Source organism: Aegilops tauschii, chromosome 1, assembly GCF_002575655.3.
Source record: "Aegilops tauschii subsp. strangulata cultivar AL8/78 chromosome 1, Aet v6.0, whole genome shotgun sequence".
NCBI classification, from domain to species: domain Eukaryota; kingdom Viridiplantae; phylum Streptophyta; class Magnoliopsida; order Poales; family Poaceae; genus Aegilops; species Aegilops tauschii.
The window spans coordinates 331,450,012-331,466,072 of NC_053035.3; the positions used below are offsets into that span (position 1 = coordinate 331,450,012).

The window sequence follows — 16,061 nt, forward strand, 5'->3', positions numbered from 1 at the left end:
CATGATTAATCTTCTATATATTCATGTTCTGTGCCCTTCATTTTGTGGCATATTGATCAATCAGACAGTTCTTTCTTTGAAATGGAGGCCTCTTACTGAATCTTTGCAAGCGTATCAAGCTGATGCACCCACAAAAGAAGTGCTAGCTCCCCATCCACGATGCGTACAGAATTACAAACCATAAAAGTACGGCCAACACATACTTGGAACAAACCAGCTGATACAAATTCTCTGACAGAACGATGAAAGAAAAACCGAATAGCAAAATCACAGCCAATACATATACTGTGGGAACCAACATGCTGATACCAAAGAGTTATTAAAAAAACTGCTGATACCAAAGTGCTAACAGAAAGATGAAAAATCAACTGGAATAGCAAAATCACTCAGGATGCCATGAATCAAGCAGGCTGGAAGGTCGAAGCTGTTTCTTCGATCCTACGTATGAATAGTGTGCTAACTATTTGGTCTGGCACTTGGAAGCACTACAGGGTGCAAGGTATAGTTGTTGGAACTAATGCATCACTAGGATGTCATACACATAATTTGATTGCATCTAGATCACCCAATATAACATGAACAGAGGGGTTTAGAGATCCTTTACATGTCACAGAAGTCGACATGATCGCCTGCTCGTTGCAGGCGAGATTGATGGACGATGTAGAGGTCGTAGTCTATCTCCTGGACGTCCTGATCCCCTCAGGACGCCACCGGCACTGCCCGGAGAGGGCAGCGGCAGCTGGGTTAGGTCTTCCTGACGCTACAGCATTCCCCCAGATCGGATTAGGGTGATGGAATTTTGGGGAGCTAGAGATCGTACGCGAACTTGTCATGCGCACGAGTCCGAAGCTCCCCTTCCCTTATATGTAGCGCTGGCGACAGGGACCCAAACCTGAGTTGGTTTTGGGCGCCCCCGATCAGGGCCCGTTAGTTAGATCGAGGCATATGCACGTTGGTGCTTGGGTCTTTTTTCTTAATGTTAATCTTTGTCCCTTTTTTTTTTCCTGTTAGGCTATCAGATCTAATGGCCTGTTGAGCCGTCAGATCAAACCAACAATAGTAGCTTAAGCTTGAGATTGTTTATTGAGGTTCAATAACTTCTCATTTTTTTATGAGAGTATAATCTTCTCGTCTGCTAAGACAGAGCTGGAATGAGTTGTGCTTAGACAAGGACTAATGGACTATAATAAATGTGATCTTGGAGGGGTCCTTCTGAATAACTACATTTCTGGTACAATGAATTGCTAAGGGAGTGCATTCAATCTTATGTTTTGCAGAGTATTTGTTTTGTTCCTGTTTCTAGTGTAGTCATGAGAAAAGGAGTTGTGATAGAAATTGGTTTCAGAAACCAGGGGCAGGCATCGCTTTCACAGGTTGTTTTTGCTACCCTAACTGTTTCAGAAATTGGTCTTTTTTCTTAATGTCATTTTGCTACAGGTTGTATAAGGGAATGGAGGTACAGATAAATGTGTCCAATGATTTTCTTCTTCAGTTATTAAGCTACCTAAATTTGGTAACCAGTAGATGTTTCCAGGCCCTTGTTTGTTTGATTTTCAGACATAAACAGAGGAATCGTGTGATAATTTTTAGATTGCTGTGAATGGTTTACTTGGGTTTTACTTCACATAAAAAAATACATCCAAAATAGTTTCGTACTGCTATACATCTCTAAAGTTTGATACAAGAAAAAAAGATCAAAAGAGCATCCAGATACCAATCAAGTTGATGTTGTGCATCTCCTATCTACGAGAAATCCAGAGGGAGGCGCGGTGAGCTCCAGGTCACAAATGGCAGTCATCCGGTAGGTGTAGTGCCAAGACCAGAACCTTTCCCGGACCTTGAAGGTCCCTCTGATGGTGTAGAGGATCTTGTTGCTCTTCATCTGGTTCAGCAGCTCCACGGCCACCTCCGGCGGTAGCACCACCTGACTGGACAGCATGTGGACGTTGAGGACTGTGAACTGCCCCCGCCGCTGCGCGAACGACGGCAGCGCCTGCGCCGACACCAGCCTGCCCCGGAAGAAGAGCTCGATGGCCCCAGAGTGGATCACGACGCCGATCTTGTGGTTGGGGTTGGAGATGTTGGCCGTCAGCGTCATGTCGCCGTTGAAGTAGGGCGGGGGCGAGCCGATGTAGACGCTGTTGAGGGCGGCGTGGGCGACGTCGAAGGACGGCGTCCTTGGCTTCACCGTCAGGAAGACGATGAGGATCACCAGGCCGACGAGGATGAGGAGGACGCTGAAGGCGAAGCAGACGATGGCGGCGCACCACATCGCCGGGCTGGTCCGGTGCCGGGGCTGCAGGATGATCTTGGGCGGCTCCGGCTCCTGCTGCTTCATGCTGATGATCTTGGTGACGATGGTTCTTGGAGACAGGAGATGGTATGGAGTGGGAGTAACCATTGATTCCGACTAACAGCAACCAATCACAAACGAGCGCACCGGGAGGAGAGGAGAAGAGAAGAGAAGAAGCCAGGCGACTATGGTGTCCAAACGGGAAAGCAAAAGGGAACGGCGAAGTAATAATGGAGGTAAAAGTTGGCTATGCTAATGCAATATTGGAGTAAAGGCAATATGATTGGGGCCTGCTTTGTATACCACAGAAAAGCGTATTTCGGGCAGTGCCAAATAAAGTCAGTCTCGGTTATTGGCCTCCTTTGATGTTCTCTGGAATGTGCTCTACTCTTCCTTCCACTCGGTTAAGCAAAAAACTCCATCTTTAGGCATACTGTATGCATGTGGTAAGAGGCAAAAGGATGGACAGTAAAATTCAAAAAAGAAAAAAGGAAAACGTTTCAAAAAGTTCCGAATTTTTTTGGTGCAAACATCGACAAAAGTTCTAGGTGCTTGCAAAATTTCATCGTGACATGACATTCGTAGAAGTCGTGGTAAAAAAACAAAATCAGCACTCCAAAATGTTTTCAAAAATAACATTTTTGAAGCATCAATTTCGTTTTTTGCTACGACTTCCACAAATGTTATCTCGTGATGAAATTTTGTGAGCACCGAGTACTTTTGTCAATGTTTGCACAAAAAAAGTCAGAATTTTTTTTTTGGACTTTTACTATTCGCCCGAGAAATACCACGTCCGGTAAGAGGCAACTACTGTTATGACGAGTCGCCATCAATACTGATTTCTGCAATCTTGTGCATAAAGCTCAAGCTTAATTTTCGTGTATGTGAGAAACTGAAAATGTTTACTACTCCGGCTGGCCGGGAACGGGAGCGGGAGAAGAGCTGGGAAGAGAAGCCCGCACAAGTTGCTTAACCTCGAAGGCTCGAAAGCGCAAAGCATGCTTCCACCTGCGCCTTGTTTCCAAATAAAGACAACGGAGAATGCGGGTTAAGGGCAACTCCAACACAACGACCTCAAAAGGACGTTCTGTTCGTCCGCTTTTCGTCCGTTTGGGACATGAAAATGGACACTTCCGTACGTTTGCGGTCCTACGGCCATCCATGTGCCCAACCGGCACATCTCGTCCCAAACTATCCGGGTTTGTGGACTTCAATTTTTTGAACAAAAAAACATAATCAACTTGGAATTTATACGGAACACATAAATATAAACATGCACGTACACACAACCGTAGTAGCCAAGTTCAACACAGGTATGAGTTAAACTAAAACATAACAAAAGACATTAAAAAAACTAGAAATAGTCTCGTCACCGGTGGCCGCCGACGTCTTCAGGAGCCGCCGTCCTACTCGTTGTCGTCGCTGGTGAGGTCAACATAGGGAGGTGGTTGCTAAAGGTGTGCTGGCGGCCCCTGCCAGACCGGAGGCGCCTGCACCACCACCTCCCATGGCTCCTGCTTCTGCTCTGGTGACTGCGGCGGCGTGGGTGACCACGGGCCGACGCCCATCGAGTTGGCCATCTCCGGCACCGTGCACGACCAGCTCCACCGCTGGCCCATCGGACGAGGGTTCCACACGACGACGGGCGGCTCCTCCACGACCTCCTCCTTGACGTCGAGATCCAGCTCTGGGATGGCCATGTCGCCGGCCGCAGAGAGGGCCAACACGGTTTCTAGGCCATCCCATTGCCGCTCGTCATGGGTGGCCATGGAGTCCTCCATGACCCGCCTAATGAGGCGGGCCTCCTCCTCCTCGGTCATGGGCGGCGGCAGTGGCGGGGATGGGGAGGGAGAAGGCCTCGGCGTGCATGATGCCGCGCACACGCCTACGGCCCCGCGTCTGGGGAGGGCTCCCAGCACGAGAAGGACGCGGGCGGCGCTGGCTAGGAGGACGACTGGCAAAAAAAGATTGCCGCCACAGGTCGTGCTCGTCGCGGAGCCACGTATCGCACATTGACGAATCTATGGCGTACCTGGGGTCCTCCAGTAGATCCGGTGGGAGGCGGGCGCGGTGTCGGTTGATCTCCACGCGGCGGCCGCGACCGTTCACGGGCACTGGTGGGATGGGGACGCGGTCGGGAGGTGGACATCTCCCCACGGAAGTGGCGTCGCGGTCTCCTAGTAGCGCCGGCAGATGTCAATGTGGATGTATGGCCTGTCCCGGTGCCCGGCCGCTGCCGGCGCGATCTCGAACGCTGGCGGAGCAGGTGGTGCGGGCGGCGCGGACCTATTGGAGCGGCGTCGACCAGAGGAGGAGCCGGCCTCGTGGTCGTCCTTCCCCTTGTTGATCCAGTGCCAGCCCACATCGCCGGCAGGGAGGTGGCCGAGCATGTGACTGCGGCGGCTAGGGTTTGCTTGTGTCGGGGCTCGAGGAGGCAAGGCGGCCAGGAAGTGGAAGCTATGGACTGGCCGGTCCACGGCTTTCACATTAAGAAGGACGACGACCCTCCGCCCGTGTGAATGATAGCCGGGGCCCGCCGCGCGTGCGCATTAATTTTGGGCGGTGAAGGTAGGTGGCGTCCCCGAGGCGGGCAACGAGCAAGCGCGTGCCCGTCTGTTCGATGTCCGTGTGGACGTAAACCGGGCGCATGTTTGCCCCGGAAATGGGGCGGGCCGTACGCCAAACGGACATAAAATACGGATGCGGCTGCGCGTTGAGCTGGGCCATCCGTCCGTTTTGACTCAAACGGACAAGCGCGGACAGGATGGGGTCCCGCGTTGGAGTTTTTTTTTGAAAATCAACACAAATTTATTAATTGGAAATAACGGTTACATCGTCTATAAGTAAAGATACAATATGGTTCATAGGCTCCTCAAACCACTCATTCGTCTAGGAAACTCTAGCTAACCTAGCTAATTCGTGGGCAACCCTATTCGCTTCCCTATTATAGTGTTCGAAATTAGTAAGGGGAAAGTGGCAAGCCAAAAAATAGCAGTCATCGAAAACTACCGCCGCCGTTCCCGCAAATTGTCCTCCATTCTTCATTGTGTCAATGACTTCCAAATTATCAGAGTTAATTATCAGACGGTTGCATCCTGCCTTTTGTGCCAGATATAAGCCAAACCTTAGAGCCATAGCTTCTGCCGTCAGAACATCCGCACACCAATCAATCTTCCAGTTTCCACCGACTATGAATTGTCCTTTATCATCTCTAAGGCCAGCCCCCGTAGTACCCCTGTGCTGGTCATGATCGAAAGATGCATCAACATTGAGCTTGACAAAACCCATAGGAGGTTTACTCCATCCCCCTCGTTTACTAGTCGCAGCTTTAGCAAAATTAGTCGTGATAGCCCGGACCGCCATGGATGTGTGGTATGCATCTTGAAACTTTCCCTCATGAACCAGCATACGTCTGTCCCACCATAAATACCATGCGGCTATGGCAATCATCTCATGTACATTCCGAACTCCCATAATAGTTAAGTCTTGTTCTGGCCTAAGGAGTAAGAATTCAAGTACCGCCTCACCCGCACGATCAATAGCACAAGCTTCGTTAATCATGCCAGCCATCCCCAGCTTCTCCTACACCTCCTTCGCTTTCTGACACAGAAAGAGGACATGCTTTGTATCTTGTGCCCCCTTCGAACATGATGGGCACACTGGCAAGATTTTCAAGTGTCTATTTGCAAGCGTAACCCGACACGGGAGAGTTCCATGCAAAGTGTGTCAAATAAAGATCTTTACCTTTGCTGGACACGCAAGTTTCCAAATCTTTGACCATATAGGGTTAACGTTAGATCTACCCATACCATTTGTGTATTGCAATTTTCTTCCATGTTGATGACTCCATTCCGCCAAATAAGCAGATTGAACAGTGAACAAGCCATTTTTTGTATAGCTCCAAGCAATGAAATCTGACATATTGTGCATAGAGAGAGGGATATCGAGAACTTGTTGAGCATCAATTGGCCACAAAGTTTGCCTTACCAAGTATTCATCCCAGAAATTCATGATTGGATCAATAAGATCAGAAACCTTGGACAGAAGGTGACCTCCTCTAGGGGTAATAATTTTCCGATTTGCACGATTCGGGATCCAAGCATCTTTTCATATATCGATATTCTCTCCATTACAAACTCTCCAGATATAACCATTTTCAGTGAATTTACTCCCGCCATAATACTTTGCCACGTAAAAGACGAACCTTTTTTTAAACTTGCATTCATCAAATCGTCATCAGGGAAATATTTAGCTTTCAACACACGCGCACATAGAGAATCCGGATTATCGAGGAGATGCCATGCTTGTTTAGCTAGAAGTGCTAGGTTGAAACAATGAATATCCTGGAAACCCATTCCTCTCTGATTCTTAGGAACACACATTTTCCACCAAGCCATCCAATGCATCCTCTTCTGATTGTCCTCGTCTCCCCACCAAAATTGAGACATCGCGTTAATGATTCTCTTGCAGATTTTTTTAGGAATTTTAAAAGCGGACATGGCATAGGTGGGGATAGCTTGGACAACAGATTTGAGCAAAATTTCCTTCCCTCCAGCGGATAATATTTTTTCTTTCCATCCACTAATTTTGGGGAAACCCTTATCTTTGCCCGACTGATTTCTTGGCTGGGCGATGCTAGGCGTAAGTCAGGCGATGGATCCCGTTTCGTAAGTCGCCTTTGCAACCGTCCGATGTAGAGCACCGCGTCCGTCCGATCTACACGTGCACGCTCCCCCCGCAAAGTCCGTCGGCCCATAGCCGTTTGCAGTCATTTTCTTTCACGCCTCACAGCCGTACTCGCGCGTTCACATACACGCAGCGTCGTGCTCATGACGACAGCATCTCAGCGGCTACACTTGCATTATTAGGCAAGGCGTGGCGACTTCAGCCATGTACATATACGGCTTGTAATGGCATGCCAGCAGAAGTGGTGTATTTTATTTCTAGCAACTGCATGGCGGCAACATGCGAACTTTGCAGGCCAAATGACAGTCCACAATGGAGCGATGGTGTGCTTCGACGGCGTGGCGATGCTGCGACCGTCGCCCGATTGCTTCGATGATGCTACAACGATGTCATCCAACCTGGCGACCGTCGGCCGCGGCAATGCTACAAGGTGCACTGGGACGACAGCTTCAACAGACACGACGATGGTGCGTCGGCGTGCTTTGAACGGCCATTCTGTACTTCGACGGCCATGGCGATGCTGCGATGGTCATGCAATTGCTTCGACGATGCAGCGACGGCAGGTTGGCTGCATCGATGATGTTGTGGCGGCGTGCTTCGAGCCTTCGACAGCCATGGCGATGCTGCGACGGTTCCGTGATTGCTTCAATGATGCTGGGACCACGTGCTTTGACAGCCGTGGCAATGCTAAAAGGCGTGCTGGGATGACATGCTTCAACAGGCACAGCGATGGCGCGGCGGTGTGCTTCAAACGACCATTGTGTGCTTCGATGGCCGTCGCGATGCTGCGACGGTCGCCCGATTGCTTCAACGATGCTGCGATGGCAGTCGGCTGCGTCGATGATGTTGTGACGGCATGCTTCGAGCCTTTGACAGCCATGGCAATGCTGCGACAAGGGCCCGATTGCTTCCACGATGCAGCCGGTGACGTTCCATTGCAACTCCACCGCGGCACCGGTGCCCGCCGATGCTCCATCGCAGCACCGACTGCCTGGCGATGTTCCATTGCAGTACCACCGTGGCACCGGTGGCCAAGTGATGCTCCATCGCAGCTCCGACGACCCCCCGGCGATATTCCATTCTAGCTCCATCGCGGCACTGTTGGTCCCGTGATGCTACATCACAGCACCGACGAACCCCGACGATGTTCCACTGCAGCTCCACCACGGCACTGGCACCGGTGAGCGTTGGCGATCAATTCGGCTGCAGGGCCGACTCGTAGCTGACATCTGACCTTGCAACACCAGCGCTTCCGCCCGTGACTGGCTAGGTAGCACCGACGGCCCTCGCTTGGAGCATCGTGGTGGCCATGCACCACATCCTCGCTAGTAGCCGCCGGAATTAGTAGAAAATCATGCATGCTTCAAGCCAGCTAAAGGGCAGCACGCCGGCCATAGTATGCAACAGAGGCTCGGAGCACAGGAGACCTCGTCGTCGTTGCACGTCTGACACTTGCCGCACCGCACGTCTAACACTTGTCGTAATGACGATGGAAGCAGGCGACAACGTCGACGAGTGTTGCAAAGCAACTCTGACGACCCTCTGTGCCCCTTGTAGCACACAACTTTCTCCAAATGTTGCGTTGCAACAGCCGTGGCCGGTGAGGACGCCTTCACGAATGTAGGCGGCACCCGTTGCAGCACCGACAACGCCGATGAGTGTTGCACGACAGCTCTGACGACCATGCAGCATCGCGCCTCCGCGCCCATGGCAGCACATACGCAACTCTCTCACGTGTTGCGCTACAGCAGCTGTCGCCGGTGAGGACGCCCCACTTGTCGCAGCTACGACGGATGTGGCCGGCAGCCGTGCAGTACCGACGTGTGCTGCATTGCAACACCACCAACGCCGACGAGCGCTACCCAGAAGCATCGATGACCCTCAGCGTCACGCCCCCGTCCAGCTTGCAACGCCGACTAGTGGGTGCATCGCAGCAACACGCAGCTGTCTACTAGTGCTACGTCGCAGCACCTAAGCGTCTCTGCAGCGTTGCAGGTGCTGCGTCGCATGGCGATGTGCTGTATTACAACACGACCGGTGGTTTTGCGCCGTTGATTGGAGCACGACGGGCTTGGCCAGTCACGCTCATGGCGGAGAGTAACAGAGACCAGCGAGAGGTCAGAGGTTAGAGACGAAGGGAGAAACTGATGGCTAACTCACGTATTCGCACGGAAAGGTAAGGATATAAGGTTGCATTGTGTGGACCCCATGGGAAGCAAGGCGTGCATGCAGCCACTTGACGCGGGTGTGTGCGGGAGATACGACCGCCACAGGATCCAGCTGGATCGGACGTTCCGCGACGCGGTTGATGACAGGACGAAATCTGTCGGTTGAAATAAACACTTCCCCTTTCTTGGATGAAATCAACCGCGTCACATGATCGCCATGTGTCCTACCCAAGCGTCGCTCTCCCTCTTGCTATCTCACGAAACAAACTACAACCACACATTCCTCCGTCCTCATGCGCGTTGAACGAGTTGACCGCTCTGGGCAACGAGCTTTCCCAGCTAGGCTTCCAAGTCCCTCCTCCGCCCCGGCCGCCATGCAGGCGCAGGCCGCTCTCATCCGCCTCCAGGCTCAACCCGCTACATAGGCGCCCGCCTTGCATCCATCGACCCCCGCACACCGGCGCCCACTGCCTCCGCGGGCGCCTCTAGTTCACTGCCGTGATCCAGACCCTCCGGCATCAGGTCTATGACGAGCGCCGTGGCGACGCGGCCTGCTGCTTCGTCGCCGTGGCCGGCGAGACCCGTCTCTATTCTGCTTAATATATCTCGCCGGCATTTCTTCTCTCTACTCTAGCAGCTCCCTCCTCCCGCCCTGCCTAAATCTGCTCGCGCCCCCACTCTGCCACCATTCCCTCTCTCAAGCCGACATGCTTGCCACACCACGCGAGACCACCGCTACTCGAAAACCATTGTGAGCACGGCGACACCGCTGTGATCCAACATTCAGCGATGTTGACGAGGGCGGGATGGCCGGAGTTGAGATGCCACGGTAGATGCTACTGCAAGCGAGTAGGTGGTGCAACCAGATGCTTGCCAGGTTTTTCGCAGCATCACCCTTGCTTCGAGGAGTCGTCGTACTGCCATGCAGCATCGTTGGTTCTCCCTGTTGTGATGAAGCATCATCGGTGCTATGATGGAGCATCGCCGAGTCACCAGAGAATCACCGGTGCCAGGTCAGAACATTTTTCAGGAAGCTGGAACCCCGCGGCCGCGGGTGCTGCGATGGAGCATCGACAGTTGCCGGAGCATCACCAGTGTTGCTATGGAGCATCGTCGGGCCACCGGAACCTCGCGAGTGCTGCAATGGAGCATCGACGGGTCGTTGAAGCATCGCCGATGCTACTACAATGGAGCATTGTCGGGATGCCCGAGCATCACCGACCTGTGCTGGGATGGAGCCTCATCTGGACGTCGGGACCTTGCGGGTGCTGCAATGGAGAATCGACGGGCCACCGAATAATCGCCGGTGCTACAATGGAGCATCGACGGGCTGCCCGAGCATCACCGACCTGTGCTGGGATGGAGCCTCATCTGGACGTCGGGACCTTGCGGGTGCTGCAATGGAGAATCGACGGGCCACCGAATAATCACCGGTGCTACAACGGAGCATCGACGGGCTGCCCGAGCATCACCTGTGTTGTGATGGAACATCATCGGGCCGCCAGAACCACATGTGTGCTGCAACGGAGCATCAACGCATCGTCGGAGCATCCCCGGTGCTGCAACGGAGCATCGACGGGTCATCGGAGCATCGTCGGGCCGCCGAAGCATCACCTGTGCTGTGATGGAACATCGTCGGGCCGCCAGAACCACATGTGTGCTGCAACGGAGGATCAACGCGTCGTCGGAGCATCCCCGGTGCTGCAACGGAGCATCGACGGGTCATCGGAGCATCGTCGGGCCGCCGAAGCATCACCTGTGCTGTGATGGAACATCGTCGGGCCGCCAGAACCACATGTGTGCTGCAACAAAGCATCAACGCGTCGTCGGAGCATCCTCGGTGCTGCAACGGAGCATCGACGGGTCATCAGAGCATCGTCGGGCCGCCGAAGCATCACCTGTGCTGTGATGGAACATCGTCGGGCCGCCAGAACCACATGTGTGCTGCAACAGAGCATCAACGCGTCGCTGGAGCATCCCCGGTGCTGCAACGGAGCATCGACGGGTCATCGAAGCATCATCGGTGTTGCAACAGAGCATCAACGGGTCGTCGGAGCATCATCGGTGCTGCAACGGAGCATCAACAGGTCGTCGGAGCATCGTCGGTGCTGCAACGGAGCATCGTCGGTGCTGCAACGGAGCATTGACGGGTTGTTGAAGCATAGTCGATGCTGCAACGGAGCATTGACGGGTTGTTGGAGCATCACCGGTGCTGCAACGGACCATCGATGCGGGTCGTTGGAGCATCGGCGGTGGTGCAATGGAGAATTGCCGAGCTGCCGGAGCATCATCAGTGCTGTGATGGAGCATCGACGGGTCGCCGGAGCATTGATAATGCTTCAGAAGATGGTCGCAATAGCATCGGTGTTGCAGCCGTGGCTGCTGTGTGACGAGCTCATCGGCGTTTTGCTTTGAGAAGCCCGGTGACCCGGCTAATATGCAACCTAAGCGTTGCGTCTAGTGCAAGCAGAAGTTGATAGTCCATGTCAGCGACTGCGGCTTGTCGCATGGGAAGCAATGATCCTTCGTTGCATACGATGGCTGGCGGGAGTCGTTGCACAACCCCCCGGGTTAGGCCGGGTGGGATGGTATACTTTTTTTCGCCACAAGCCTTGAATTCGTTGGCAAGGTGATCAGGGTCCTCTCCCTGGTCCTATCAAACTAGTGACTTCTCTCCTGGGATTGAATATGTTTTGAACTTGGCCGGAAAGTGTTCTTGCCTCTATCATTAGCTCGGGTAGTCCCCGTTTCAGGTGTTTCAGTCACCTTTGCGCGCGTATCGTATATAGTTCAATGAGAAACAATGCTTTCTGATATTCACGAATTGGATTCGAACCAATGTCCCCCGACTCCTCTGGCCAGCTGTCCATGGTGAGAAAAGTTGTGATGCTACTGCAAGGGGCATCCTGGTGTAGTTGAGGGCGCAGAACTTCTGTGCGGGTACAACTGGCACTTAAAAGACCCTTTCTGAAATTGAAGGACTTAATTAGCCTGTCGTATATAACAGATAATGAGTCTCAGAGGGCTCTGTTGTCTTGGGGAGCGTTGAAGCTTGCTTCTTTTCCATACTTTTCTTGGTCATCAATACGACGACCTATTCTTAATAGAACCGATCTTATTTTCACTACAAGAGGAATTCGTCGAAAAGGCGTCACTGCTTCCTTTTCGGCGCCCGCCCTTTATTTAGATGTTGGGGCAAGGCAAGCCCAAGGAAAGTCTAGGTTGGCGCTCCATCTCGGCCGGCATCCTGACCAACTCCCACGTAGAAAACCAAGAGCAGTGAGTTACAAAACCAAGAGCAGTTAGAATCGCGTAGCTGCGTGCCCCTTTTTCTGACTAGCTTCTTGTGAAAAGCAAAAAAGGAATGTCCTTTAGGGACCTTTGGATACCAAGATTTCTGACCCGTTCTGGAAACACGTCTTCCTATTCCATCTTTTCCCGAATCTCCCTTAACGGAAGAAATAGAAGCTCGAGAAGGAATACCACTAAAAACCTCCCCCCCGAATGATCGGTGCGGCGGTTAGGCATCCTTAGACGAAAGAGTGGTCTTTCAGGATTGGTCGTTGTGTGTCACCACCTCCCACCTATCCTACACATTCGATCAAGGTTGTCAACATTGAAGAATTGTCTGGTCACTGCTCCTGTTATGGCTTTGCCTGATTTGACCCTCCACATCGCAAGGGCTTTCCGATTGTGTGAATCAGAGCCCAAGAGAAGATCAATTCATTAGGAGACAGGTATCGATGCTTGCCAGCAGGAGAAAGATCACTAGGGATATATGGGTGCGTATTGTGCTGGAAGTGGTGGCGTGGTGCAAAGATCAAGCGGCTCAAATCAATGCAAATGAATGGCTCGCAAGGCGGCTGATCTTTTCGTAAGATCAGCCGGTTGACGCCTAGCAATCCCCCTAATTTTGTGAACAATACGATCAATCAGGAATTGAAAACACACGCTTTTATCCATACCCACGTTAGCAGGCAGACCCAAATATCTGTCATTGAGAGCTTCAGTCATAATATCCAGGATCAAACAAATTTGCGCCTTATCTTCCACTTTTGTATTGGGGCTAAAAAAGATGCTAGATTTTTGTACACTCACCATCTGGCCTGAAGCAGCACAATAAGAGTCCAGGACTGATTTCGAAGCTTCCGCGTTCCTAGTGTTGGCTCCCATAAGAATCAAAGAATCGTCAGCAAAGAGGAGATTCGAGATTGACGGGGCATCTCTGCAAACCTTTAATCCAGACATGTTCTCATTCTCCTCCGCATGAGCCAAGTGGGCAGTCAGGCCCTCCGAACATAACAAGAATAAATAGGGGGATAGAGGGTCTCCCTGTCTCAAACCTCTCGTTGGCTTAAAACTCTCAGTTTCCTCTGTATTGAAACGAACCCGGTATTCCACCGTGGATACACATTGCATAATTAGGTTCACCCTGTTTTCTTGAAATCCCAGTCTCAGCATAATCTCCTTCAAAAAAGGCCACTCCACTCGGTCGTATCCTTTGTGCATGTCCAATTTGATAGCACACAAGCCTTCCTTCCCCGTCCTTTTCTTTTTTATTTTATGAAAGCACTCGTAGGCCACTAAGATATTATCTGTAATCAATCTTCCTGGCACAAACGCACTTTGAGTAGGGCTGATAATATCTGATAGAATTATCTTCAAGCGAGCAACAATCATTTTAGAAATAACTTTATACACCACATTGCATAAGCTGATTGGTCTAAATTGGGTTACCTTCTCTGGGGAATTAACCTTTGGAATCATTACAATTACAGTATCATTCCACCCAGGCGGTATAGAGCAGGTATTCACCGCCTGAAGGACCTCTTCAGTTAGGTCATCCACCAACATATTCCAAATCTCTTATAAAAAACCGCGTGAAGACCAGCAGGACCCGGCGCTTTTAAATATCCAATATCAAAAAGGGCCTTCCGAACCTCCTCGGTAGTGTAGGGGGCAAGAAGGGAGTTATTCATATCATCAGTGACCTTTCTAGACAAGCGAAAGAACATCCAGATTCGGTGTAGGGTCTCGCGTTGGAGTTGCCCTAAGACAAGCTGCCACGCGGCGGCGGAGGCGGTGGTTAGCTTCGCCACGCACGTCGCTCATGCGGAGCCACGTCAGCAATACGGGGAAAAGGGACTTTGAACGGTGAGGTAAGAATAAGATTAAACATTCAGACATGAGAGCCAGATTCCTCAAAATTTTGTCGATTACATTATTTTTAGAAAAATGAATATATTCTCGAAACATTGCCTGAAACTTCTAGGACAGAGAATGGTGAGTTGCCACTAGTGTCCTTGCGCTGCCCGTATTGCCGTATTGAGTGTGTTCATGGCATGTGCGCATCGAATCACAGAGAGATGTCTAGGGATGTTCGTGCAAAATTGCCGGTGGAAACTTCCATGTTCTGCCCAGTAAAGAGAGTAGGGGCCTCCTCTTTGATTAAAAGGTTTCCATAGCAAATGAGTTTCGATTGAATTCAGTTACGAGGCTGTTAGATTGAAGGTACCCCATGCGTGAGCTCTCACAGGTTGCTACAATGGCAGTTCCCACAATCGAACTGCTGAAATCTTGTCGTGGTGTGCAAAGTTTTTTTTTTGAAACGAAAACGCTAGAAACGTCCGGATTTAAATTAATAAATCCACTAGGCAACATCCAAAAAAGGTTTTAAGCTTACAGGCACACACATCCAAAATAAACAAGACAAGTTATCCCAAATATGCGACAAGTTTGAAACAGCCGAAAGCACAGGCAAAATGGGCTAAGACTTGGTGATCGTCATGTCTTTTGCGTCGCGGACGAAGACTCCAAAAGCTCAATCTATCGAAGTGGTCTACCAAGCCAGCGTTAGGGTGCTTTTAATCTTCTCCAGAATCTCTAGCATGCACTCAGCATCGCGCTGCTTCCCCAACGGTGTCCATATCTGTAAGAAGAGATGACATTTGAAAATAATATCAGCTGGATGAACGGGGAATTTCTTCTCAATCGCAATTTTGTTCCGGGTCGTCCATAGAGACCACAAAAGCGCCCCTACGCAGCGCCAAACGATCCTTGGATTCGCACCCCGTTGGGACTGTGGCAAGGAAAGCAAGTCCCCTCCAGAGAGGGAATTCTAGTTCTGGCTGAACATCTCTCTAACGGTCTCCACGCAAACCTAGCTAAGAAGCAGCCAAAGAAAACATGGTTCGCGTCCTCCCCTAGTCCGCAAGTGGCACAAGAACCGTCAGTTGGTCAGTTGCGTTTGGCCATGTAGTCTGACGTCGGCAGGCGGTTTCTAGACATTTGCCACAATTTTTTTTGATTTTGAGTGGCAGGGCAGCCTTCCATAGCCCCCTAGCTATGTCCAGCGAGTTGCCCTCGGTCAGCTTATTGGATAGCAATCTGACAGAAATTTTCTGAGAGGCAGCCAGGCTCCAGGTGACAACATCAGCCCCCAAGCTGAGATGTCGGCCGCCGAGCATGGCCACGAGGTCGGCCCAGCTAGCCTCTTCAGCCGGGTCGAGGGCGCGCACGAAGTGAATCGCTGGAGGGTAAGATCTAAGGGCCTCGCCCACGAAGATATGTGTGTCAGTGGCAAATTGGAAAATCGTTGTGTGGGATTGCCACAACGGTGTCTGACCCAACCAGCTATCGAGCCAGAACCGTGTGGACATGCCATTATTAACGCTAAAACGGGCCCCTACCGAGAAAGCTGGTCTAACCGCTTGGATCCCATTCCAAAACGCAGAACCGGACGACTTGGACTTGAATAGGTTCCCGTCCGGGAAGTATTTAGCCCGGAGGAGATCCGCCCAGAGTCCCGACTCGTTTTGGGCAAGACGCCACCACCATTTGGTAAGTAGGGCTACACTCATTAGCTTGGAGTTAGTAATCCCCAAGCCTCTGAATTGTTTTGGTCTGCACACCGC

The 16,061-nt window shown here is 51.5% G+C and overlaps 1 protein-coding gene across 1 annotated transcript; it reads right to left on the bottom strand.

The window, feature by feature from the left end:
• Positions 1 to 1,594: 1,594 nt before the first annotated feature.
• On the bottom strand, positions 1,595 to 2,912 carry LOC109733694 (NDR1/HIN1-like protein 26). Its single transcript, XM_040385999.3, has one exon. The coding sequence runs from the start codon at positions 2,399 to 2,401 to the stop codon at positions 1,718 to 1,720; it is 684 nt and encodes a 227-aa protein (XP_040241933.1). The 5' UTR covers positions 2,402 to 2,912; the 3' UTR covers positions 1,595 to 1,717.
• Positions 2,913 to 16,061: the final 13,149 nt, after the last annotated feature.